This window comes from Bubalus bubalis, chromosome 2 (genome assembly GCF_019923935.1).
Source record: "Bubalus bubalis isolate 160015118507 breed Murrah chromosome 2, NDDB_SH_1, whole genome shotgun sequence".
In the NCBI taxonomy this organism is placed as follows: Eukaryota; Metazoa; Chordata; class Mammalia; order Artiodactyla; family Bovidae; genus Bubalus; species Bubalus bubalis.
This window is the reverse complement of record NC_059158.1, coordinates 351,709-378,358: the sequence shown is the minus strand read 5'-3', so window position 1 is coordinate 378,358 and position 26,650 is coordinate 351,709. Positions and strand designations below refer to the sequence as shown.

General features: G+C 43.2%; 1 protein-coding gene across 11 annotated transcripts in view; it reads left to right on the top strand.

Annotated features, from left to right (window-relative positions):
• Nucleotides 1-26,650, top strand: part of EXOC2 (exocyst complex component 2) — a 127,337-nt gene that overhangs the window by 11,726 nt on the left and 88,961 nt on the right. For 10 of the 11 annotated variants that reach the window (XM_025264723.3, XM_025264719.3, XM_006077084.4 and 7 more), the window contains exons 2-5: nucleotides 12,562-12,719; nucleotides 14,968-15,096; nucleotides 17,604-17,780; nucleotides 20,199-20,325. In XM_025264723.3, the coding sequence (XP_025120508.1) occupies nucleotides 12,602-12,719; nucleotides 14,968-15,096; nucleotides 17,604-17,780; nucleotides 20,199-20,325 (551 nt within the window). In that variant the 5' untranslated portion in view covers nucleotides 12,562-12,601. The remainder of the gene's footprint in view (nucleotides 1-12,561; nucleotides 12,720-14,967; nucleotides 15,097-17,603; nucleotides 17,781-20,198; nucleotides 20,326-26,650) is intronic. The other variant, XM_006077085.4, reaches the window with a different exon arrangement.

Below are 26,650 nucleotides of genomic sequence, written 5' to 3'. Positions count from 1 at the left end.
ACTGTTCTGAAATTACCCAGAAATTCTGTGTAATTGATACATTTGTTCATTTAACAAGTATGTGTTAAGCATTCATTGTATGACACTCTGTTCTGCATTCTGGGTGTACAGCAGTATATGGGGCAGACAAAACCCCTTCTCTACTGGAACTTGAGTCAGTAGACACAGACGAAAAAAATAATAAAGTGTTTCAGGGTGGTGATACTTTCCATCCGAATCCTAGTAGGATTAGTTTTACAATGAAATAAAATATTTTAGAGTTCATCTGGACCAGTATCTGTGTGCTCTGACTAAGATAACTTGTTAAAGATTAATCATACTGTCAGACAATTGATTATAATGTAAAATTATGTCATCGGTGCAAATTAGATCAGTAGGATGAAAGACGGTCCAGAAACAGACTCAAAATGAGAACTTCTGTCAGTGATAAAAGTGGCATTTCAGGTCAATGGAGGAAACTGGGTTATTTGGTGAGATGGTATTGTGGTCAGCCAGCTATTCTCAGTACTCTAAAATGGATTCCAAATGAGTTAAATAATCTAAAGGTAAAACAGCGTTAAAATACGAGGACTTGACTTTGAATGCGTGACTGTAGAGTAGCAAAGAAAAGGTCAGTAGGCTTGCTGTTAAAAGACTAAAAGTTTCTGGAGGGCCGAGAGCACTGTTGTTATTGTTTAGTTGCCAAGTCATACCTGACTCTGTTTCAGCCTCATGGACTGTCTGTAGCTCCTCTGTCCATGGGATTTCCCAGGCAAGAATACTGGAGTGGGTTGCCATTCCCTTCTCCAGGGGATCTTCTTGACCTAGGGATTGATCGAACCTGCGTCTCCTGCTTGGCAGGTGGATTCTTTATTGCTGCACCACCTGGGAAGCCCTCAAGGGCACCATAAGCAATGTGAAAAAACAGTAATAACTGGTAAGATTTGGACAATGTAGACAGAGAGTGAACATTCTCATTAGAGGTTTTATAATTAAGGGAATTAAGCCTAATAAAAAGGTGCAAAGGTGATGGAAATGGGATCACACACAGTGTAAGTCGAAACTGCCGCTTGTGTTTTGCCTGTCAGATAGCTGCAGGTTAGACGGGTTGCTGACGCCCACCATTGCTGGTGAGAGGGTGTACTGATAGTGTGCAGGCCAGTTTGGTATTCATGTCACACCCTTTGGCAGCAATCCCTCTTTGAATGTTTTAAAAGGAAATATTAATAGCTGGGTAAATGTGCAAAAATCTTTTGTGGTCAAGTGTTCATTGTTATGGTTTAATAACAAAAAATCAGAAGCCATCTGAATGCCATTTTGATGATGTATCCATACAGTGGAATACTGAGGAGCCTGAAACTAGTGTAGATTTGTATTTACAGACCTGGGCGGAGACTGGGCCCGGTGGGTTCCCTGGTGGGTAGAGCAGGTTCCTGAGTATCTTCTGCAGGGTCCTGGGGGTCCTTGAGCTGATGCCAGCCCACCGGTGGGTGGGGCCTGTGGCTGACAGGGCTGGGTGCAGGCTCCAGGGCACCCCAAAGCTGGTGTTGGCTCACGGTGGGCAGAGCTGGGGCCCAGCGCTGCTTATTCACACAGGGATTCAAAGAAACAGTCAAGTTGATGTGGACCAAGATGTTTTTATGGGTAATTTATGTAAACCAAATTCCCTTGTTTTCCCCATGGTATTCCAGTATTCTATTTAGAAAATAATTCTTATTGCTTTATTAGTTTAAGAAGAGGAAGAAGAGATCATAAAAGGCTAGTACAGTGAGTTAAAATCTTGTGAAGAGGGGAGGTTCATATTCTTTGACTTTGAATGTTTATTTGTTAATAACTTAGGCAATAAACACTAACTTGGCAGCCTTTATTTTTGCATACTCAGTAAATTCCCACAACTCTATTTCCATCAGTAATGAATAATTTCCTACTAGATTTGGTGATAAAATACTTTGTTAATTTATTTTACTTGCTGATTTCTGAATTCCTTTCCTGGTGTTTTGAAAAGAACACAGAAACACAAGACCTAGGCAAGTCCCATGAAGTCTGGCTCCTGCAGTCTGTTTTGGTTTTGAATAGATTCTAATTCTCTGCAGATTGTAATATAGGACAATTAAACTGTTGTTTTCAAAAGTAGTGTCTTAAAATTAATAATGCACAATCATTTCAGAGTTAAAGTGTAAGCTTTGTGAAGCTGTTTACTTTCTGATTCCTGAGTTATACTCAAGTGCTTGGTGAATATTTTCAAAGCTGTTTGTGAAGATTGTTTTAAAAACTACTTTTAATGCTTTAAAATTCCTTGACCTTGTGGGCATTTTTATAGACCTTAAATGAAAGGTAAAAAATGCAAAACAGATCTTTAACACAGAAAATTATAAGATCTGTATTTTTTTTTTTATTGTGCCATCACACAGAAATGACATATCATGCTTGTTTCTAGTATCTTTTCCACATTTTCCTTTGGTTTATTAATTAAATGAGAATTTCTACGCTATAGTTAAATTCTCTCTTTTTACCTAAATGATACATCTCCCCTTCTTCCTTCCCTCTCTCTGTTCATCTCTTTCTCTGTTTCTTCTTTAATGAAACTGGGGAAATGAAAAAAACCTGTGGTTTGTCTTTAAAAATGAATAATTGCATATTTTAGTCTGTGGTAGCTGTTATTACGGTTTGTTGCTGTTGTTCAGTTGCTGAGTTGTGTCCTACTCTTTTGCGACCCCGTGGACTGTAGCCTGCTAGGCTCCTCTGTTCCTGGAATTCTCCAGGCAAGAATACTGGAGTGAATTGTTGCTTCTTTCTCCAGGGAATCTCCCCAACCCAGGGATTGTACCTGCGTCTCGCGTCTCTTATGAGTCCTGCAGCAGCAGGTGGGTTCTCTACTGCCTGGGCCCCCAGGGAGCCCGTTATAGTGTTTACGTTTAATAATTTATTTCTAGAAGTATCTGTAAAAGCTCTGCAGCCTAGACAGTAAAGTTATATTGCAAAGATAACTTTGGATTCTTTGTAATATAACTTTCAGAAATGAAAGGGATAATTAGGCTATCAAATACCCTAACATTGAAATATAAGATCTTAAAAATTCAGAATCTTCTGATATATAGAAATGTTTTATAATAAGTATAAGAAGTTTTAAATGAATAACAACATGCTTTTATTATAGTTTAATTGTTAAAAGCTAGGAAGGCCAGTTTCTATAGTCTTACATTAGTAATTGAATTTAAAACCTTTGTCCTAATTAGTAAGACTTTCATAGAATCAAGAGCTAAAAAGTGACCTTAAGAGTTATCTCATTCAACCACCTTATATACAGATGAGAAAACTGTTTGATGGCACATGGAGGTAACCAAGGGCTTTCAGTTGTCGGTGCCAGAGCCCAGCTTAGAGCCCAGATCTCCACACTATTAATAGATATTCAGTTTTTGAGGTTGTTCTATCAAAGCTTCATTCAGAGACCTATAGCTTGGAGTATTTTTGGTTTATTAAAATATATCTAGATTACCATGTGATCTATTAACTAAAAAGATAAAATTTAAATGACTATCTGAAACCTTTTTGAAGATACCCTTATTGTCCTTGTGTGATGTCCTTTGTTCTTATAGGTAGGAAGGAATTTATTTGCCACAAAATGATAACTCTGTGGTAAACCAGTACCTCACATTAAAAAAAAAAAAAGGCATCAAGTTTAGAATTTATTTCAGCTTCTTCCAGTTCTTTATTTTAGAGAAACAGTGCTGAGAAGCAAGAAAACACTTAGGTTCTAACTTTCATTGTATCTACAGAATAAATCATTGACAGAATGTAGTATTATAGTGCTTCCTTATATCCAGAAATGTTTCAATGTAGTTTTTATTGTTCCACTAAATATAATTCACTAAAAACTAGACCAGCAATTCATAAGATATAGTGACTTTTTAATTCCATTACTGAAAAAAAAAATCCCTCTTTAAGTGTATGTTTTTTTCAGTGTAAACACATTAACGACATACCAACATAAAAAGAAATGAGAGAATTGTCTGTCTAATTCCCATAAGGGTCCTCTTAGTCCTGTTTATTCCCATTCAGGTTCAGGTAGTTGAAAACTTCTTGGTAAATTAACATGAGTCTGGAGACATGTCAGAATTATTGCTTTTTAAATTTTTCAAATTTTTTAAGTTAAATATAATTGACTTGGGCTTCCCTGGTGGCTCAGTGGTAAAGAACCTGCCTACTGACGCAGGAGACACAGGTTGGGAAGATCCCCTGGAGAAGGAAATGGCAGACCACTCCAATATTCTTTCCTGGGAAATCCCAGGCAAGAATAGAGGAGCCTGGCAGGCTACAGTCCATGGGGTCACAAAAGAGTCAGACATGACTCGGCAACTAAACAGCAACAAATAACTGACTTATACTCTTGTATTAGCTGCCTCTTGAGAAACCTGTATGCAGGTCAGGAAGCAACAGTTAGAACTGGACATGGAACAACAGACCGGTTCCAAATAGGGAAAGGAGTATGTTTAGGCTGTACATGATCACCCTGCTTATTTAACATACATGCAGAGTACATCATGAAAAACTCTGGGCTAGGTGAAGCACAAGCTGGAATCAAGATTGCCAGGAGAAATATCAATAACCTCAGATATGCAGATGACACCACCCCTATGGCAGAAAGCCAAGAAGGACTAAAGAGCCTCTTGATGAAAGTGAAAGAGGAGTGTGAAAAAGGTGACTTAAAGTTCCCCATTCAGAAAACAAAGATCATGGCATCCAGTCCCATCACTTCACGGCAAATCGATATGGAAACAGTGAGAGACTTTATTTTGGGGGGCTCCAAAATCATTGCAGATGGTGACTGTAGCCATTAAATTAAAAGATGCTTGCTTCTTGGAAGAAAAGTTATGACCAACCTAGACAGCTTATTAAAAGGCAGAGACGTTACTCTGCCAGCAAAGGTCCGTCTGGTCAAAGCTATGGTTTTTCCAGTAGTCATGTATGGACGTGAGTTGGATTGTGAAGAAAGCTGAGCACTGAAGAACTGATGCTTTTGAACTGTGGTGTTGGAGAAGACTCTTGAGAGTCCCTTGGAATGCAAGGAGATTGAATCAGTCCATTCTCAAGGAAATCAGTCCTGAATATTCATTGAAAGGATTGATGCTGAAGCTGAAACTAATACTTTGCCCCCTGATGTGAAGAACTGATTCATTTGAAAAGACCCTGATGCTGGGAAAGATTGAAGGTGGGAGGAGAGGGAACGACAGAGGATGAGATGGCTGGATGGCATCACCGACTCAATGGACATGAGTTTGAGTAAACTCCGGAGTTGATGAAGGACAGGGAGGCCTGGCGTGCTGCAGGCCATGGGGTCGCAAAGAGTTGGACACGACTGAGCTGAACCGAACTGATTGTATTAGTTTCGGGTGTGCAACATGGTGATTCAATATTTATAGATTGTACTGCATGTAACATTATTATAAAGTAGTTCTGTATTTCCTGTTCTGTACGTTGCGTCCTTGTGATTTATATGTAGTAGTTGTACCTCCTCCTCCCCATCCCTGATAATACTCATCCCATCCCGCCCTCACCGCTGGTAACCACTGGCTTGATGTCTGTATCTGTGAGTGTGTTTCTGTTTTGTTGTTTTCATTTATTTGCTTTCTTTGTTAAATCCTATTTATAAGTCAGGGTTTCCCAGGTGGCAAGACTGGTAAAGAACTCGTGTGCCAGTACAGAAGACATAAGAGATGTGGGTTTGATTCCTGGGTTGGGAAGATACCTGGAAAAGGGCATGGCAGCCCACTCCAGTATTCTTGCCTGGAGAATCCCATGGACAGAGGAGCCTGGTGGACTATAGTCCGTGGGGTCGTAAAGAGTCGGACACTACTAAAGTACCTTAGCACGCACAAATAAGTGAAAAGATACAGTATTTGTCTTTGTTTGTCTGACTTTTTTCACTAAGCATGATACCCTGTGGGTCCATCCATATTGTTGCAAATGGCAGACTTTATTCTGCGTAATAGCTGAGTAGTGTTCCATTGTGTGTGAATGTGTGTGTATCTGTGTGTGTACGTGTGTGTATATCTACACACACCCACACACCCCGCATCATGTATATCTGTTCTTCTGTTGATGGACACTTGGATTGTTTCCATATCTTGGCTATTGTAAATAAAGCTGCCATAAACTTTGGCAAGGTGCGTGTATCTTTTTGAATTACTGTTTTTGTTTACTTCAGATATATACCCAGAGTGGACTTTCTGAATCATATGGTAGTTATTTTTAGTTTTTTTTTTTGAGGAACCTCTGTACTGTTTTCCGTAGTGGCAGCCCCAACTTACACTCCCACCAACCCAGCACGAGAGGGTTCCTCACACCCTGGCCAACGCTTACTTCTCCTCTGTTTGAGGGTAGCCATTTTGACAGATGTGAGGTGACAGCTTGTTGTGGCTTTGATTTGCACTTCGATTGGTGACGCTGAGCGTCTTTCCACGTGCCTCTTCACCTCTGGGTGTCTTCTTTGGGAAAATGCCTGTTTGAGTCCTCTCCCCAGTTTTTATTCAGGTTGTTTGTTTGCTATTGAGTTGTATGAATGTATTTTGTATATTAACCCATATTAGCCGTATTATTTGCAAACATCTTATGTTCAGTTGGTTACACTTTTGATGATGTTTCCTTTGCTGTGCCAGAGGTTTTTGGTTTGATGTAGCTCTGTGTATTTATTTTTGCTTTCGTTTCCCTTGCTGAGAAGACAGAGACAAAAAACACTGCTAAAATCAATGTGAAAGAGTGCAGTTCTTGTGTTTTCTTACATATAGGTCTTTAATCCCTTTTGAATTTCTGTTCGTGGTGTGAGAAAATGTGATTTGTTTGTTTGCATGTGGCTGTCCGGTTTTCTCAATACCATTTACTGAAGTGGCAGTTTCCCTCATTGTGTAGTCTTGCCTCCTGTGTCACGAATAACTGTATATTTCCGGGCATTCTGTTCTGTTGATTGTGTATCTGTTTTTATGCCAGTATTATCACTTTGTAGTACGTCTCAAGTTGGATCGCGATTCCTCCATCTCTGCTTTCTCAAGAGTGCTTTGGCTCTATGGAGTCTTCTGTGGTTCCATACACATTTTAGGATTGTTTGTTCTAGTTCTGTGAAAAATGTCATGGATAGGAATTTGATATGAATGGCTTTAAATCTGTGTATTGCTGTGGGTAGTGCAGACATTTTGATAAAATTATTTCATTCAGTCCGTGAACATGGGATATCTTTCCATTTCTTTGTATCATCTTCAATTTCCTTCATGGATGCTTTATGGTTTTCAGAGTATTGGCTTTTCACCTCCTCGGTTAAGTTTTATCCTAAGTATTTTATTCTTTTGGTGTGATTTTAAATGGGGTTATTTTCTTTCTAGGCACTTAATGACCACTGTAGATGAAAGCTTTCCTTCAAAAATACCCTTGTTAATTTGGCATGAATTGTGAAACTAAGGATGTTTAGAAACTACATGCTGTTTAGCAACACAGCAGATTTTTGTTTGATTCCTTTTTAGCAAACCTATAGCCCTGATCGGTACCTAACAGGCTTTAAGTGTGGAGCTAAGGCTAAGAGCCAGTGTGTAATGAGCTGCGGCTCCTCTGCCCATGCCCGTGTGTGTGTGTGAAGTTCTGCTCCAGTGCTGTCGGCCTTTATCATCTGTCTATTTGTATCACTGAACCCTCTGTTATTAGTGTGCTTGGGTAAGGATATTGCCTTAAAAATGGCTTATTCTGTATCTGTATTAATTTTCCTTACTTGAGTAATAATAGCTCCTTTACCTCCTGCCTCTGTCATTCTGCTTTCAAAAGATAAAATTAGCTTGTGGTGTGTAATTTTAGATAGGTTCACTTTTTATTCCTTACCTCTTTCACTCTTATATGCCTGTATATTGTAAAGGCTGGATATTGTTTTAATTAAAAAAGGAGGCCTATGACAGCAAAGTCAGACTTTTGTTAACCTCTGTTCAGTGTATTTATATAAGAAAGATCTTAAGACAGAATTTCAGACTGTTGCTTTATCGCGTTTGTAAAGTCTTGTGAGGAGGATCCGTCGGCACGTAATGACAACTGTAGGTGAGGGTCTCCCTTCAAAGTGTCCGTGTTGATTAGCGGAGTTATGAACGGAAATGCGCGCAAACCAAATTCTGTGTGCTTGAGGCTCAGAGTCTTTCTTGAGAATGATAGTAATATATTTCATGTATTTCTGACTTTAAATATTAAAACATTATCTGTAATGCAAGATGCTTCTAACTGGAGGTGGGTTGAAAAGAGACATCTTCCAGGATTCATTCCGTAGATAATTACGGAGTGCATACCTTGTGGGTGGGTACTGTCATGTGGATTGTGGATGTTGGAATGTGGAAAGCCGATACTCTTATATTTGTAGTTTAAATGGCTTACTGATCCTCCTGAGGTAATGTTGTCCATGCTTGAAGATATGTAGATGATGCTTCATGGTAAGGGAATGCCATTTAGTTTTTGAATATGAACCAATGTAATGAACACTGGATTTTCAGCTGCCTTTGATGTGTGTGTCTGGAGTAGAGCTGTACTTTTTCAGTCATAAATAAGAAAATAGATTTTGTGCTTGTGATTCATGACTGTCCATTGTGGCCCAGATAATTACCTGTTATTACCAGACACCACTTTGTTTTTCTTGGACAAACTTTGAGGATGTCAAAAGTAAGATTATGATCCTCTGTAAATGCCTTCAAAATGGATTTAGAAATTTGGGAGTAAACTAAATTGTCTGTCCTAGTTGTTTTTGTTGTGTGTGTGTGTGTATGCACACACATGCTTGCCTTTTTTTTTTTTTTTGAGTCTAGAGGTATTTTAATTTCAGTTCTGTTTCACAGCAGGATGAAGTGTTGTGGAAGGAGAGATTCAGGAGACTTCTTAGAGAAAGTGACCTGAGGGAGAGAGCCAGGCAGCCAAGAGGGCGGTGGTCAGGCTCTGTCACCCCACAGCCCTTGCTTTCACCCCTCGTTTCGTAAATGCATGGTTACGCAGCAGCAGAGATCACTCATAGCACTGTGCATGTACGCTGGACCACGGGCTACTTTTGTTCTGTAAGCATGTAAGCTCCACCTGAAAATCCCTTGTGGCTACGTTATGGCTGCTGCACCAGTCAGGAGAGGATAAATGTGTCTGCAGTACCTACAGCCTCTCGAGTTTTCTTCCAGCTTCCCCACGCACCTTGCCTACCCTGGGTTCAGTGAACAGTGAGAACAGCGAGATAATTGGCGTAGTCGGTAGATGTTACAGCGGGACAGTAACATTTAAGCTTGACTTTGAAATATCAGTAAGGATTTAACAAACTTGGAAAGACATTCCATTTAGTTGAAATAAGGTAAATGAAATCAGGAAGACATAAAAGAACTCAGTAGTTCATAAGAAGTGAGTGGGCTCGTGTAGTTAGTGTCAGATGGATGACGGAGAGGATGAGGATGCCAGGTAGGGTAGACAAGTCTGATTGCGTCAGGTTTTAATAAGTGCTGAGGGTGTTGTGGGCACTGGAGACCACTGAGCAGTGGGTGTCATGGAGGCTGTTTTTGACTCAGGAGTGATGATTAGACCTGTAATTGGAGGTCTAACCAATTGGAGAATTGATTCTGGTGTTTGCTGAGGGTAGATGCAGGGGAGGGCCAGTAGGGACAGAGTGACCAGGTAGGGGCTGGCTTTGGCATCCAGGGAGAGAAGCAGTCGACCAGCACTCTGCAGGGGGATTCTGACGGTTTGATTCACGGGGTGCGCTGGGGAGGGAGGGGAGTTCGAGATAGCCTTGGGTTCCATATTTGGTTTATTGGATGAACAGTAACGTGCTCTGGCCCTACCCCTCTTGCTGCTGCTGTTTTGCTGTTTGAATCATGTTAGATGAGTCACACAGGCGTGACTGAACCCAGTCTCCAGCTTCCTCGATTTTTCCAGAGGAGACAAGCTGATGGCACCTGGCTCCGAACCCCAGCCCTCTACTCACAGGGTTGCTCTTTCTGGTTTGGCAGCCCTGATACTGGGCTGTCCTGAGGAGCACGTACGAATGGTACTAGGGCTGTGGAAAGTGAAGACACTCCCTGGACTTTGCATCTCTCACCAGAACCCAGGGGCAAAGGCCCGTCACCTCCTTAATATCCCCCCCATACCAGACTCGCTGAGCTCTCTGCCAGCACCACCTCCATGTTTCTGGACTCCGTGGCTAATCTGCCAGTATCCTGATGGTCACTTCTGGATGAAATTTAAAACTCCCTCCTTTTCCCAGAAACACACCTGCCTATTTGCAGCGTTATTACCACTTTGGTTAAACCAACAGTTCCTACAGTAACAGGACAATATAAATCTTGTTTCTTTTGCCTTTTTTGAATGTTTCAAGAGCTTTCATTCTTGGATTGATTCCTTTTCATGGCATCTTGTTCTTTTAAGCATAAGAGTTTCCTTCTTCTGCAGATACTTATTTGGGGTCAAGTTTACTGTACTTTTGAAGGGTGGTTTTTTTTGTTTTTTCTGTTATCCACTGTGTTAATTTGCTGGGGCTGCCATAACAAAGTACAGTAGGCTGAAACAACAGACATTATTTTCTTATGATCTGGAGGCTGGAAGTCCAAGATCAGGGTGTCACAGGCCTGGCTTCTCCGGAGCCCTTCCCTGGGCCCGGGGGCGCCACCTTCCCCATGTTGTCGTGTGGCCCTGCTCTGCGTGTCTGTGTCCTCGCGCCTCTTCTCATGAGGATGCTGGTCCTGTGGGACCAGAGCCCGCCTAGTGACAGCGTCCACCTCACTTTAGAGAGGATGGTCTTTAGAGTCCCAACTCTTAAACACAGTCACTCTCTGAGGTCCTGCGTCGGGACTTGGTAGAGAGAGAGCAGGTTAGCCAAGATGGCACGGTCAGGCTCTCTGGCCCCGTGGCCTCTCCCGCTTGCCCCACATTTTGTAAATAATGATGTGAACAGCTGAGGTCACGTACAGCACTGCACACTGCACGTGCACGTCACGAGGTACTCGCTTGGCCACAGGCTGCTTTCGTTCTGTAAGCATATATAAGCGCCACCTGGAAAGCACTTGGAGTTATTTTATGGCTGCTGCTAACGGCTGCTGCATCAGCCAGGAGAGAAGAAACTCGTCTGCAGTTCTACGGCTCCTTGCATCGTCTTCCAGCTTCTTAGCTCGCGTCTTGCCTACGATGGGTTCAACGAACAGTGCACAGTGAGATACAGAGGGACAGACTTCAGCACAAGTTTTGGGGAAACACTTTAGCCCACACCACCAGCCTTATCTCTGTTTCCTCTGGGTCTCTTTTTAGATCTTTCACCTCTCGCGTCTTCCCTGACCACTTTACAGTTTCTGTCTGTCCTTGAGTATTTTAGGACAAGGCTGTGGCAGCTGTTCGTCTTGTCTGTGCGTGGGCAGAATTGGTCTCTGTTTGGCTTTTCTCTGGGTGATGTGGCTGTACGAGGCCTTCTTCCCGGGAAGACCTTCCCTGTTGGAGTCTTTGGTTTCCTTTTCTCAGGGTCTCTTAGCTTCTCCAGAGTGGCTGTTGTTGCCTGGACAGGGTGGAGTTAGGCTACAGGGTGGGCACCCTCCTCCCCCCGTGCCTGATGTCCCCGAGTCCTGGTCCTGTCTGTTGGGTCACATCAGAGACTGAACTTCTCACCTGGCTGATGGCAGGGCAAACGCAGGAGCCACAGTCTAACTTATTAGACTGCCCACAAAAAGACGGGCAGCCAGCAAGTTCTCAGTGCTCTTCCCCTGAGCCCACCCTCCCCTTGTCTTCTGGGGCATCTCAAGTCTTCACCACTTGAAGAGTTCTCTTCATTTACTGGGCTTCCAAGGTGGCGCTAGTGGTAAAGAGCCCACCTGCCAATGCAGGAGACAGACCAGGTTCGATCCCTGGGTCAGGAAGATCCCCTGGAGGAGGCTCTGGCAACCACTCCAGTACTCTTGCCTAGACGATCCCATGGGCAGAGGAGCCTGGCGGGCTACAGTCCACGGGGTCACGAGAGTCGGACACGGGTCAGCGCCCGAGCACGAACACGCGCCCTGTGCACTTGGTGCTGTGCTTTGCCTGTCGGAGTGCCAGGACTAGAGAGCAGAGCGTCTGACCTTAGGAGCTTCACGTCTGCTGCCCCACACTGGGACAGTCGGCAAGTCACTGCTCCTGCCTGCATGTTGAAAATGTCAGTGTATTGATCTGAACACATTTAAAAGTTGCTATACTAAGTCTAATATGAAAACAAAATGAAATTCCATACACCTATGGGAACGGAGACGTTCTTTAACTTTTATGAATCTGTTTAGGTCAGAACCTCCCCTTTGAGGCGCTTCCAGCATGTGCCTGGGGCACAGAGGTGGTGTGTGGAGCTCAGGAGGCCTCAGTCTGTCTTTCCTGACGTGAAGTCCACATGCCTGCTTTTCCTCCCCGCACAAGCTCGTGTCCTGGGTCACTCATGTTCAGGAGATGTGGCCAGTGGGCTAACCGGCAGCTGAAACCCAGCACCGGTGTGTGAAGACGACGGCTGGTACTGCGTGCGTACCTCTCTCATTTCTAGTGGATGCTGGTCTCAGTTGGCACTAACTCGTCTTTTTCTTTTAATAGGTCACTTCTGTAGCTGGATCTTGTTTCTTCAACAAGCACAATGTCTCGATCCCGACAGCCCCCTCTTGTGACAGGCATCTCTCCAAATGAAGGCATCCCGTGGACGAAGGTCACGATTAGAGGAGAAAACCTGGGGACTGGGCCAGCTGACCTCATAGGTAAGGGCAGGGCCGATGCTGTGTGTTCATAGTAAAGGCATCTTTATGTTGGCAGCGAGGCAAGGTGCCAGTTCACTGTTTGGAAATAGTGAAGGTGGTAGGAAAACACCCCTGAGGTCTGTGCAGGGTTATCTGGATGGAAATGAAAGAATTATTTGGTTTTCTGATTTTTTGTTAAAAGCATTATTTTATCAACTCTTGTCTGTGTTGTCTTTCTCCTGGTCCTGACGCAAGCCCTGCAGTGGGGCGCTGCCTTACTTGCTCAGTGTTGGCTCCCTGCGGGGATTGCCAGTGCAGCTGCCCAGCTCTGCTTTCCTCTCCTTGCGTGGCCGTCTCTGTTCCTCTTCAGGTTCAGGTCAGCTTAGCCTCTTCTGGTCCTACTGCTCTTGGAACCAAATCTAAATTCCCTCCACCTGGAGGAGCCTGTGCTCTCTTCCTGGCCACACCTGGGACCTGCGGGCCACCTGCCTGCACGAAGATGGCCTTCAGGGTGGGGAGCACCAAGGCTGCAGACGCACAGCCGCGGGCTGTCTGTCAGCTGGCCCGTGGCTAGAGCGCAAACCATCGGTGTCGCTGTGTGGTCAGCTGGGAACTAACTGAGGGTGTGCAGATACATTCAGGACGAGGAAGGGAGGCATCTCAGGATGTGCTTCTGAGTATGTATTCTGATTTCCCACTTTAATTTATTTGGATTCAGACATTCTGTTGACTCATTTCTTAATTTATGAAGGAACCAGAGCCTCTTGATGAGGGTGAAAGAGAGTGGAAAATCTGGCTTGAAACTCAAGATTCAAAACACTAAGATCATGACATTCAATCCCATCACTTCATCTCAAACAGAAGGGGAAAAGTGGAAGCAGTGACAGATTTTATTTTCTTGGGCTCCAAAATCACTGTAGACAGTGACTGCACCTATGAAATTAAAAGACGCTTGCTCCTTGGAAGGAGAGCTATTACAAACCTAGACAGCATATCGAAAAATGGGGGACATCACTTTGCCGACAAAGGTCTGTTACTCAGAACTATGGCTTTTCCAGTAGTCCTGCATGGATGTGAGAGTTGGACTGTAAAGAAGGCTGAGCACCAAAGAATAGATGCTTTCAAATTGTGTTGCTAGAGAAGACTTGAGAGTCCATTGGACAGCAAGGAGATCAAACCAGTCAGTCCTAAAGGAAACCAACCCTGGATATTCATTGGAAGGACTGATGCTGAAGCTGAAGCTCCAGTACATTGGTCATCTGATGCAAAGAGCTGACTCAATGGAAGAAGACCCTGATGCTGGGAAAGACTGAGGGCAGGAGAAGAAGGGGATGACAGAGGATGGGATGGTTGGACAGCATCACCGACTCCATGGACACAAGTTTGGGCAAAGTCCAGGAGATGGTGAAAGACGGGAGCCTGGCGTGCTGCAGTCCGTGGGGTTGCAAAGAGTCAGACGTGACTAAGCAGTTGAACAACAGCATGGGTAAACTCTAGGGATTGCGCTTGTTTCTCTTGCAGTATCGCTGCTGGCTGACATTGTTTTTTGGCCGCCCAGAAATCCCTTGCAGAGGAGAAAGTTGACTGGAGTTGGGTACCATATTTAGTTACTGAGTCTTGCCCTTCCGAGCTTGTTCTTTTCACTAGGGTTACTTACATATGTCTCATTTTATGTTGTTTTCTTCAGCTATAGTTTGTGATTGTTAAGTAAATAAAACTTAAGTTTATTACCTTATGAAAGTAGTCTTATTTTATGTCTTGGTTCTGGACAAAGCTCATTCCAGATTGTTCTTTATAAAAAGGGGGAACATCCCTAGAATTCTTGGAAATGACCGTCTAGCTGGAAGGTCTGCCCCGCAGTTTAACTGGTGGTCCCTGAGCCCCCACATGGGACTGCACAGACCTGTGTGGAGGCTGACTTCGCTAGCTTCAGGCTGTGTGATTACTGCTGGACCACGTGTTTTGGACCAGCTTGTCCAGGTATCGCCAAGAAACCATTTTTTTAAAAAGCAGAGTTAACCTACTAAACAATTTAAACATTCTTAACTCTGATGACATCTATACTAGCCAAGTAAAACACTTTAAAAACACTTTATTTGGAATTCTACAAGGTATTTTAAAAAAATGTTATATTTCATGAAGCAGATTTCTTAGCAGAACATGTTTAAGAAATAGATCTTATGGTTTTATTTAATTTCCATAACGTTTAAAATGACCTGTTTAAATCTGTTTTAAATAATATGATGATTATTCTTTTTTTTTTTTTTAGTACAAATACAGGGCCTATTGAATCTGAGGAACCTTGGTAACTGCTGCAACGGGATGAGCAAACTGTTCCTCTGGTTCCTTTCCTGCAAACGTGGGCCATCGTGGCTGTTATATGTGTTTGCTCATCTGGGTGTGTTTTTACAACTTTGTCTGTATATCTGAAATCTCCCATTTCTCAGTTTTAATTGTAAGCTAGCTCCCCAACAGTGAACTTATATTAGGAACTTTAATGCATTGAGTCCTGATATTTATCATTGGGTTATTTCCTTTCTGAAGTTATTTAAATCACAAAATCTTGATATTATAAAATTTAAAAATATCAGCTTATGTATTGACCTACAGTAATATCAAAATATCCAGCATCTGTAATTAAACAGTTCATAAATTAAAACATTTATTTCCATTTATTTAAATACATAGTCTGATGAATGTGTGCATAAAAGGTATTTGAGGAAATATGTATTGAAGTGTTTTTCAGGCTTATCTTGGAGATGGAAAGGTGTTCCACAGGTGCTTACAACTTCTTAAATTGCTTAAATTTTTCATAATAAAAATTAAGTATCAGGAAAACCAATAAACACTCCCGTTTTGAAAAATAATTTTGAGTTATGATTGCATTTTAAAATATGTAAATGTCATTACATTAAAAACAATAGAAAACTTAATTCTAAGGAACTTTTAAGTGCTGCTGCTGCTGCTAAGTCACTTCAGTCGTGTCCAACTCTGCGAGACCCCATAGACGGCAGCCCACCAGGCTCCCCCGTCCCTGGGATTCTCCAGGCAAGAACCCTGGAGTGGGTTGCCATTTCCTTCTCCAATGCATGAAAGTGAAAAGTGAAAGTGAAGTCGCTCAGTCGTGTCCGACTCTTGGCGATCCCATGGACTGCAGCCTACCAGGCTCCTCCAACCATGGGATTTTCCAGGCAAGAATACTGGAGTAGGGTGCCATTGCCTTCTCCTTTTAAGTGCTAGCAATAGAAAAACTAAATTTCTTACATGAATAAATAATAATAGATCTTGTAGGAAAATCTCTGAAATTAATTATTTCAATTATTATTCACTTAGTCTTATCTGACTCTGCAACCCCATGGACTGCAGCACACCAGGCTCCCCTGTCCTTCACTATCTCCCAGAGTTCGCTCAAGTTCCTGTCCATCGAGTTGGTGATGCCATCCATCTGTCTCATCCTCTATCACCCTCTTCTCCTCCTGCCCTCGATCTTTCCCAGCATCAGAGTCTTTTCTGTGAGTCGACTGTTTGCATCAGATGGCCAAAGTATTGGAGCTTCAGCATCAGTACTTCCAGTGAATGAATATTAAGGGTTGAATATTATTTCAATAAATTATTATAACTTATAATTATTTTCAGTAATTGTTTCAATATATAAAGTGGAGTTGTTTTTATTCGTTTATTGTTAATATAGCATTCTTACTAAATAGTGCTTGAAGTTGTAACAAAAGATGGCTTGAATACCTTGCTACATTTTTTTAAATTGAATTTGGCATAAATTGAGGTGTTCCTGGTATCTGGTTTTTAAAAAAAATATTACATTTGCCAAACTTGACTGCTAAGCGGTATCAGAAGTTAAATGATGAGAAGAAAAGGCGCATGTGTTTGCCACACATACACTTTGGTCTCTTTTCTCCCTGAATGTTTACCAGTTTGGTGTGTGTGCTGCAGAAAAGTGCGTGGGGGGGTGTTGGTGCCCTGCTGGGACCACGTCTTCCCTGTGTATTCACTGCCCCGCAGTTCACGTGGGGTGGGCAGAGATGCCAGGCGCGGGCTGAGCTTTTGGAGCAGAGTGTAGTGCAGCAACAGGACCCTACGAAGACACTGAGGCGGCAGGACCGGCACCGTTGCAGGAGTGACGCAGGCATGAAAAATGCACTGGTGATACCGTAATGCCTGCGAGCGCTTACTGGCTCAGCAGACTCCAGGCTGTGCTTAACGTGAAGTGTGCTTTAGTTCATTCTATAATATTAGGTGTAACTAAACACCAGGAAGAAGGCAGTGGCACCCCACTCCAGCACTCTTGCCTGGAAAATCCCATGGACGGAGGAGCCTGGTGGGCTTCCATCTCTGGGGTTGCACAGAGTCGGACACGACTGAAGCGACTTAGCGGCAGCAGCAGCAGCAGCAAACACCAGGAAAATATGTGCAGACTGTTGTTAGGAAAACGGTAAATTTTTTTTAGAGAATGATGTACGCATTTATTAATAATACACTTTAGAACTTTATAGCAATAACTTAGGCTTCTAAAAATAGCAACAATTTCCTTTCTAATTCCTATGAAGGCAATTTAATATTCTTATAGTTAAGTAATCTGGAATGCCTAGCCATTGTTATGGTTATTAGTTCCTTATTCTATTGATGTTTGAAGAAAATTAAATGTAATCTAAAGGAAGTCTTAAATATTAGAGGAAAAAACAGATTAGCCAGAATTCGGTAGAGACTGTAGTTTATTTGCAAATAATATTGGGTATATTAAAAAATGGGAATAACTAATGAACCAGGATATGTTATTTCTGTATTTGCTTTTCAGTTCATGAAAAAGGCCTAGTGACACCAGCAGAGTTGTCTTTTCATGGAAATAGTCGTCGTTTTGGACTTTGTTACAGTGCGTGCTTTTACTTTCAGGTCTGACAATTTGTGGGCATAATTGCCTCCTGACAGCAGAGTGGATGTCTGCAAGTAAAATCGTGTGTCGAGTGGGACAGGCCAAGAATGACAGAGGAGACATTATCGTCACGACCAAGTCGGGTGGCAGAGGAACCTCCACAGTGTCTTTCAAGCTGCTCAAACCTGAGAAAATAGGTATCGTCTCCTGTGACTTTTCTCTCAAGAATAAACTGAAATTGGGTTTTGTCTTTAAAAATTGACAATTGGTAAATTAGTATAAAATTTACTTACTCTCAGATTCAGTTTGTTTCTTTCTTTAGGGATAGGATATTGGTTAAAATTTGTATTACTTTTGAAAAAGCAGTTTACTGAGCTAACAGTAAACCCTAAGGATGATAATTCTTAGAAGAAATGTTGTTTTAAGTTCTGTATAAAGTCTGCTCATTTAACATGTCAAAATGCCAGTTTTAGTTTCTTGATCGTGAATACAGTAACGGCATTTCTTTCTGTGACACAGATTAGCCAGTGATACCATCTGAGTCATGTTTCATTTTTCTTTCCTTCCTGTGTTCCTGGCCTGGACAAGACTTTGATGGCAGAGGTGTGCCTCTCGTCTCCAGATTAGAAAAGCCTGCTGCTTGTGCCCCAGGCAGCTCTGTGTTCCCTCTGTGCACTTGGCTGCACTTCCTGGTCTAGAGCAGAGCTTGGTGTGAGACAGGACTCTGGATAGTCTAGGGGCAGCCCCCAGCTGTGGCACAGTGGTACCTAACCTGCCTGCCAATGTAGAAGACGCAGGAGATGCAGGTTCAGTCCCTGGGTCAGGATGATCCCTGAAGGAGGAAATGGCAACCTACTCCAGTGTACTTGCCTGGAGTGGACAGAGGAGCCTGGCGGGCTACAGTCCATGCGGTCGCAAAGAGTCAGACACGACTGATCATACACATAGCCCCCAGCTGTGGGTGGGAGTGGAGTCCCAGGGTCGCCTACGCCAGAGAACTGATGAGCTAGGACGTTCAGGGACGTGCTTAGCGAAACCCCTTACATGAAGTAGGAGCAAGTGCTCTATAAACGATCATTTTAATTCTTCTTCTAGCTCTCCATGTGCACAGCATCTCCCCTGCTTTGCCTTGTTGGTTTTGCAGCGTCTGGCGCGTGGTCAGCAGGTACATAATGCGGAGCTATCGCAGGCGTAATAAACCCAGGCTACACTTCTCTCATATAGGAAAGCAAAGAATTTTGTGAATATTGTTTTCTGTCTTAGAGCATAAAACCTTTCTTTACCATTATATCATTAACGTTTTTAATACATAAATGATTTTTAATTTTTTTTTTAATAAAAATTTGAGGGATTTAAGGGAAAATTCAAAATGTGATTTACATATAGGTACTTGCTGTACTGTGCTTAGTTGCTCAGTCGTGTTCAAGTCTTTGTGACCCAATGGATGTAGCCCACCAGGGTCCTCTGTCCATGGAATTTTCCAGACAGGAATACTGGAGTTGCCATGCCCTTCTCCAGGGGATCTTCCCAACCCAGGGATTGAACCCAGGTCTCCACATTGCAGGCAGATTCTTTACTGTCTGAGCCACCAGGGAAGCCCTGTACATAGATATACAAATGTGTATGCAAATATATGTACACATTTTTATATGCACAGTATTCTTATTTTTGCTTAATTTTGTTTAATGTCTTTGAAAACTGAACTGTGAAATTACAAAGTAGGAGCTGGTCTTCAGTTTTCTAGAGGAACCTTTTTGATTTTGTCAAAATATTTTGACAGAATCTAATACCATCTTGTATCATGTTTATACAGCAGATAAAGAAAACTTATTATCAAGTATTGACTTTATTCTGAAACGCTTTGCCCAGGACTTAGCACGTACAGGCTCAGGAAAGGCTTACGGAACCGCACTTGGGAGTGTCTGGACCTGCACTTCCCTCTGACAGCCTCCTCGCGTCCTGGCACAAGTGTGGTGCTGATTGAAACAGAGGGTTCACAAGGAGTCCTGCCACTGGAGGCTGCCTGGGCCCAGAGCCCTTCTTTCAGGGGGCTCAGGCCCTGCCCTGCACTCTGCTTCACCCATCTCCCTGCCCAGCCCCTGGGTCTGAGAGGGGACCCTGGGAAGCATCGTGCCAGGGAGAGTGAAGAAGGGCTCAGTCACGTGAGAAGAGGGTGCTGCTTTCAGAGATGACGTTTTGTTTTTCCTGAATGTCTCAGTCATTTCCATCACCCAAGCTGTGCATTCCTTGGAAGGTGTTTGACTGATTTTTTTATGTAAGGAATTGCTGGATACTTTGTTGATATACCAAATTAACTGTACTGCTTATTATTTGTAAAATACAATTGTTTTAGCAGAACTTTTTCTCAGATGTTAATTTATCTTCTGTATTGAATAATGTACAGTACAATGAAGAGGTGTTATTTTTGCCTTTCTATGGATTTTTAGTGCTTTTAACTAAGAAAGAAATTAAAGCTTTTGTGCCCTCAGATCTTTAAAAGATTACTTTAGTGTGCATTTTGTGTTAGATCTTAAAACAGTAAAGCAGTAAAGTAAGATTTAGACAGCACCTGGGGAGCGTGTATCCTGTTAAGTCTGTGCTCCTTGTTTTGGTAGGCATTTTGGATCAGTCCGCTGTGTGGGTTGATGAGATGAATTACTATGACATGCGCACTGACAAGAATAAAGGGATTCCTCCCTTGTCCCTGCGTCCTGCCAACCCACTCGGCATCGAGATTGAAAAGTGAGTACTGCCTCGCCTCAGCTGCCTTGCTTTCCATGTGCTGAAGAGTTTCACGTATTCCGGCTCCAGAAACATGCAAGGAAGCACAACGGAAGATGCCTCTGTTGTTGGAGTCAGTGTCATTTCTGGAGCTGCTAGAGAGAACGTTCCAATTAAAATGTTGGCAAAACCTACCTACCTCTTTAGCTTTTGAGTTTTCATTTTGTGAAGGAAAAAAGTATTTTGAAGTTTTTAATAACTAATACTTCTAATGATACGAGAGTTAGTGTGTTGTCTGGAGCTGGTAAGTTTAAATATTTAGATGGTATTTGAGATTAAAATAGAATTTTCCATGTACTTGATTTTTCAGGAAATATTTGATAGTAATTAGACCCAGTGCAGTCTTGTCATTTTGTTTACATTCTCTACCTGTAATTCATACTTAATTCAGACTGACTTTACCAGAATTACGGCAAGGAAATGGTATCTTTCAAAATGTCTTGGGCCAGATGCAGAGTTCCCAGTGCTCTCACGTCAGCGCCTTTGTCCTTGCGTCTTCCTACTGGAGCTCCCCTGCACATCAGTCCTGTCTGATTTGTCTCTCGGCCTTAGCAACTCTGCTGGTGATAGTGCTGCTGAGTGTTGCTTCATAAACACTTCTGTAGGTGACAGAGTAATCTGCTAACCCGTTAGCCATAGCTTCTCTAGGTTTCTCTAGGAATGGGGAAGGTTGCCACTAACCTCGATGTATTTAGCCTTCAAGCCCCTTGAAGACCACCAGTCGGCCACCAGCAGGCTGCTTTTCCCCTGCTAGGGTCTGTGCTAGCTGAGAGGGAGGGGGCACATGTGTGTCTTGGGAGGTTGTCCTGTTTTGAAAAAGGCCTGAGGGTTTTAAAAGGCAGGTTTCAGTGAGCGTGGACTGTTCTGGGCCACAGCCGTGAAGCTCTTTGGCCACCATGGGTCATTCTGGAGCTGTTTTAAGGGTTTCAGTGCCTGATAAATTAAGAGTTTAAGGCTTAAGAACATCCAGGAAAGAAAGGTAATTGCTGGGTCTTTATTTGAACAGGGTTTCCTGCTCAAGGGGACCTTGTGGTTGAGAGTACATCCTCCAGTGCCTGCTTCAGCGCCCTGGATTCTGCTTCTTTCTAAGGTCCTCCACGTGCAGTGTGGAGCAGAAGGGCCCTCGGGGTTGTTCTTCTGAAAAAGATTCGCACAGGAGTATAGGAATACATTCTGACTTTTGTTTGAGCCTTAGACGGAACTATCAAAGTTAGGATTAAATTGGTTATTTCCTGTCATAAAATGAACTTTCCTTGTGGCTCAGCTGGTTAAGAATCCACCTGCAATGTGGGAGACATAGGTTTGATCCCTGGGTTGCGAAGATCCCCTGGAGAAGGGAAAGGCTACCCACTCCAGTATTCTGGCCTGGAGAATTCCATAGACTGTATAGTCCATGGGGTCATGAAGAGTCGGACATGACCAGGCGACTTTCACTATCATAAAATGATTTCCTTGAGTTTTCGTTTATCTTGTAATCCACCTGCAGTTTAATCCCTTTACCTTTTCACGTCCTCTCACCTTCTGATTGTCTTGTCACTGCTGCTGCCACTAACCAAGAAGGGGGCTTGAGCTCTCTTACTGTCCTCTTCCTTTATTTTTCAAACCTTAAACTTTATTTTGTATTAAGGTATAGCTAATTAACAATGGTGTGGTAATTTCAAGTGAACAGTGAAGGGACTCAGCCGTACATGTACATGTATCTGTTCTCCCCCAACTCCCCTCTCATCCAGTAGCGCCCTCTTTCTGAATAGGTTTCAGGGTAACCCTTAAGTGATGGTGGCCAGCCAGAGGGCACTCAAAGTGTGACTCTTTGGAAATGGTTTTCCTTTCTCTTCTGAAGGAGTTAGTTGGGTCCAAGCCCTTCTCTCAGTTGGCTCCGGGCCCTCCCTCTGCCTGCAGGGTGACTTGGAGGCTGCAGGCAGGGGCGTGTGAGCGGGCGGGCGGGGGGCCGCTGTGTGCTCACAGCATCTTAGTCAGTGCTCTGCTGCCCAGAAGAATCTTTTCATGACTTAGGATTTCAGGGTGATAAATTGTATTCAGATCTTAAAATAGTAATATGTACATTCAAGAAGTGCTCAAATGGTGATAAAATTTACTATGATATTTCTTTCAAGCTGTTCCTGGAAAGTTTCAATAATAACTTGCTCAGCCATGCAATAACTAAAGGATAGTTTTGGAAAAGGTAGAAGCTTGATTGTCATACAAATACAAAATGCAGACATGTCCAAGCTTTTATTTAATTCATTAATTAATGGGGAGCCCAGTGGAGTGTTAAGCCAGCTGGGAGGGAGTTCCAGGGCACACGCAGAGTGGGCAGTGCGCAGTGCCGGGCGGCGCCATGCCAGCCCCATCCCTGCCCGGCGGTCTCCCAGGTGCACCCTCACCCGACAGGCCGCTCTGTGTTGGCCCCCCGGTCGCTCTCAGCCCCCACTTCCGCTTCTGTGACACAGAGAGCAAGCATGCCTGGACGGCGTGGGGGCCCTGGCAGGCCTCCACAGGGCGGGAGGACGGCCCGTGTGAAGTCGCTCACAAGTGTTCTCATCAAAAGGAAGAATGAATAGAGATTCCAGAAAGCAAGAAAATGGACGGTGAAAGTCAGAAAATGTATCGAAACCAAGAGAAGAGAGTAGTTTTGGCCAGAAAAATGCTTTTCAGGTTCCTTCTTAGCTTTTAAAGATACTGTCAGGAAAGCTGCATTTGTTTTATTGAAGTCTGACCTCAAATAGAGAAGCCTTATTTTAGAAAAAGAGGATGGGAAAGGAAGAGCAGATGTTAAAATATGGGTATGGATTTTATTTCCCTGACTCACTTCATATTTTTTAGATAAAAGCTTTGGTCCCTGTAGAGAATGGTGTTACACTCAGGTTAGAAGCCCTGGGAGCATTTCCTCTTACTGTCTCTTTTATTTCTGTTTATTAATGCCATTTGGGGCTTCTTTTATAATTAGAAGATGAGAGACAACCTATTTTTAATTTTTTTTAAATGTCATCAGAGAAGGAATAACAGGATTTACTTATTTACTTGTTGAAATTTATTAATTGAGAAGGTTTGAAGAATTACAACTGCTTGTTGTAAAGTGCTGTGGTCCTGATTTATTCCCAAACTGCAGTGCTGAGGTTGCCTGCGGGAGAGGAGTCGGCTCCTGTCTGTGACAGTGTGAATGTTTATGGAGTTTCTTGTCCCACAGTCACATGCGCAGGACGGAGCCCGGCGTGCCCGGCAGTGCCTCTGAGTGTGAGCCGCCAGTGAGAGGCAGCAGGGGGCGCTTCTCCCGGTGTGCGCGTCAGGGTGCGGCTGTCTTGCTGCCCACAGGCCTAGCAGTTGGCGTTTATGGGCCTCCTTCGGCTGCTAAAGGCCTTCATGGTCCTAGGCTTTTAACTGATGTTTTGCACATGCAGTGCCTTGAAACTTATAAAAAGGTTACTAATTACTTGGAAAAAAATAACTTCACTTTGAACTGAGACTAAGATTTGCTCATAAAAAGTCTGTATTTCTAATTTATTATACTGATTGTCACAAATGGGCATTTTTTGCACTGCTTAAATTATGATGGAGACAAACTATTTAAACTGAAAAAGAAGATAAAAACAGGTTCATATTAATAAGTAAAAGCCTTCCCTAGGTTTTATTTTTTAAAAGTCCTCTCTACCTAGTAGGAGAGTATTTGTAAGTGAAACTTTTGGAGATGGTACATATATGGATGAAGCACAAGCTGGAATCAAGATTGCTGGGAGAAATACCAATAACCTCAGATATGCAGATGACAGCACCCTTATGGCAGAAAGCGAAGAAGAAGTAAAGAGCCTCTTGATGGAAGTCAAAGAGGAGAGTGAAAAAGTTGGCTTAAAGCTCAACATTCAGAAAACGAAGATCATGGCATCCAGTCCCATCACTTCAGGCAAATAGATGGGGAAACAATGGAAACAGTGGCTGACTTTATTTTTCTGGGTTCCAAAATCACTGAAGATGGTGACTGTAGCCATGAAATTAAAAGATGCTTACTCCTTGGAAGAAAAGCTATAACCAACCTAGACAGCATATTTAAAAGCAAAGACATTATTTTGCCAACAAAGGTCCGTCTAGTGAAAGCTATGGTTTTTCCAGTGGTCATATATGGTGTGAGAATTGGACTATAAAGAAAGCTGAGCACTGAAGAATTGATGCTTTTGAACTGTGATGACTCTCGAGAGTCCCTTGGACTGCAAGAAGATCCGGCCAGTCCATCCTAAAGGAAATGAGTCCTGAATATTCATTGGAAGGACTGATGCTGAAGCTGAAACTCCAGTACTTTGGCCACCTGATGTGGAGAGCTGATTCATTGGAAAAGACCCTGATGCTGGGAAAGATTGAGGGCAGGAAGAGAAGGGGACAACAGAGGATGAGATGGTTGGATGGCATCACCAACTCGATGGAAATGAGTCTGGGTAAACTCTGAGAGTTGGTATGGACAGGGAGGCCTGGTGTGCTGCAGTCCATGGGGTCATGAAGAGTTGGACATGACTGAGTGACTAGACAGACTGACATATATGGGAGTAAGGGCATTATAATGGAGCTTCTCCCCCCGACACCACACCCCGTTATTGTATGATCCACCGTTTGTTAGGAGTTACTACCTGGGAAGAGGTGTCTCGAGCAGTGCGTTGATGCCCCACTGGCTTCTGGGTTGTGTCCACAGAGGCTTTTTTATAAGCCGCGCAGTCTGGTGTGTTCCTCATCAGGCTGCCTTCCAGTAGCGAGAAAAGGTGGCCAGTTTTCCTGTTCCAGTTAGAAAACAAGGAAAGGTGACAAAGTAGTTCTTAGTATGAGTGTGGAAGGAAAGCGCCTTGGAAAAGATTACCTTTTAGAAGTTTTTTAAGAACAAACTTGTGGACTGTGGTACAGTGCCTGCGTCCAGAAACTGTGTGAGACCAAAAAAGGGAAAAGCACACAGCCCCGAACAGGCTGATGACGCTTAACACACAGAGCGGCTGTGCACAGAGCGCGGAGTGGGAGCTGTGCGGACCGTGCGCTCCCCCACTCCCTCCTGCCTTTCTGCCTGTGGTCGGGAGCTGGAGCCCATGGGCTGGGCTCAACCGTGCAGCACTCTGCAGGGGCAGGGAACTTGTCTCAGGAGGACTTTTGTTGTTCTGCTGACTGGAGGTCATCAGGTCAGTTTCCTCTTTGAAAGCGAATGCTGCTGAGTTGAGGACATTCCTATAGTTCTGCACCTGACCACTGTATCTGGGTCCTCATGGCTAAACCCTTCGGAAGGTGTAATATGAGTTCACGCTGCCATCTAATGGGGAGCGTGCACCGTGGGGGCACGGAGGTTGTCAGCTACTGAAACTGTTGGTTCCTTAGTGAAATCACTTCATGTGTTACACATTAGACTCTGTGTTGCTCGCACTGTCTGGTTAGTGAGTTCGAAGTGTGGATTTAGTCACTTAGAATATGCCTTGCTGTTAATCTATGACTTCACTTAGATGGTCAGACCTTAAGACCCAGTTACTCTGGACAGAGGGTTAAGTCTCCAGACTTGATGCTCCTTTGACACAGTGCTTCTGCTCTTCCTCATGCTGTGACCAAGACCATTAGCAGTTCTCCGCATTCTGAATCTCTCCCTCACTTTCTGTTTTTCTAGACTTACAGCTGTGTATATAGACATTTTTCATAAGATTCTCCGGTTCTTTATTTGACAATAGAAGTACTGGGGCTGTTTCTTTGACTGTAAAATGGGATTATATAACTCATCATGTTGTTAGGAGAATCAGATAAAATGGTTCTTAATGAAAGAATCTATTAAATATAGAGAACCAAGTATAAAGAATAAAGGTAACAAAGTAACATTTTTGAGCATTTATTAAGTGTCAAAAACTGTTAAGCCTTCCACATGCATTATCTACTTTAATCCTCAGCATTTTCTTAAGAGGAAGATATTATGCTCTCATTATCCTCATGAATAAATGGAGCCTTGCTACTGCTGCTGCTGCTAAGTCACTTCAGTCGTGTCCGACTCTGTGCGACCCCATAGACGGCAGCCCACCAGGCTCCCCCGTCCCTGGGATTCTCCAGGCAAGAACACCGGAGGGGGTTGCCATTTTCTTCTCCAAAAATGGAGCCTTAGGGAGGTAAAATAATTTCCTCAAGGTTATTTAGAAACTCTGTAAACCTGTACATACTGCCCTGAGCTGCCTCTGCCTCTGTGGGTGTGCTCCCCACAGGGCATCACTGCTTCCAGTGGTGTCACTCATTGTCAGCTTTCTAGGTGTTTGTGTAACAGATCTTATTTTGGGGTAGATTCAGGGTG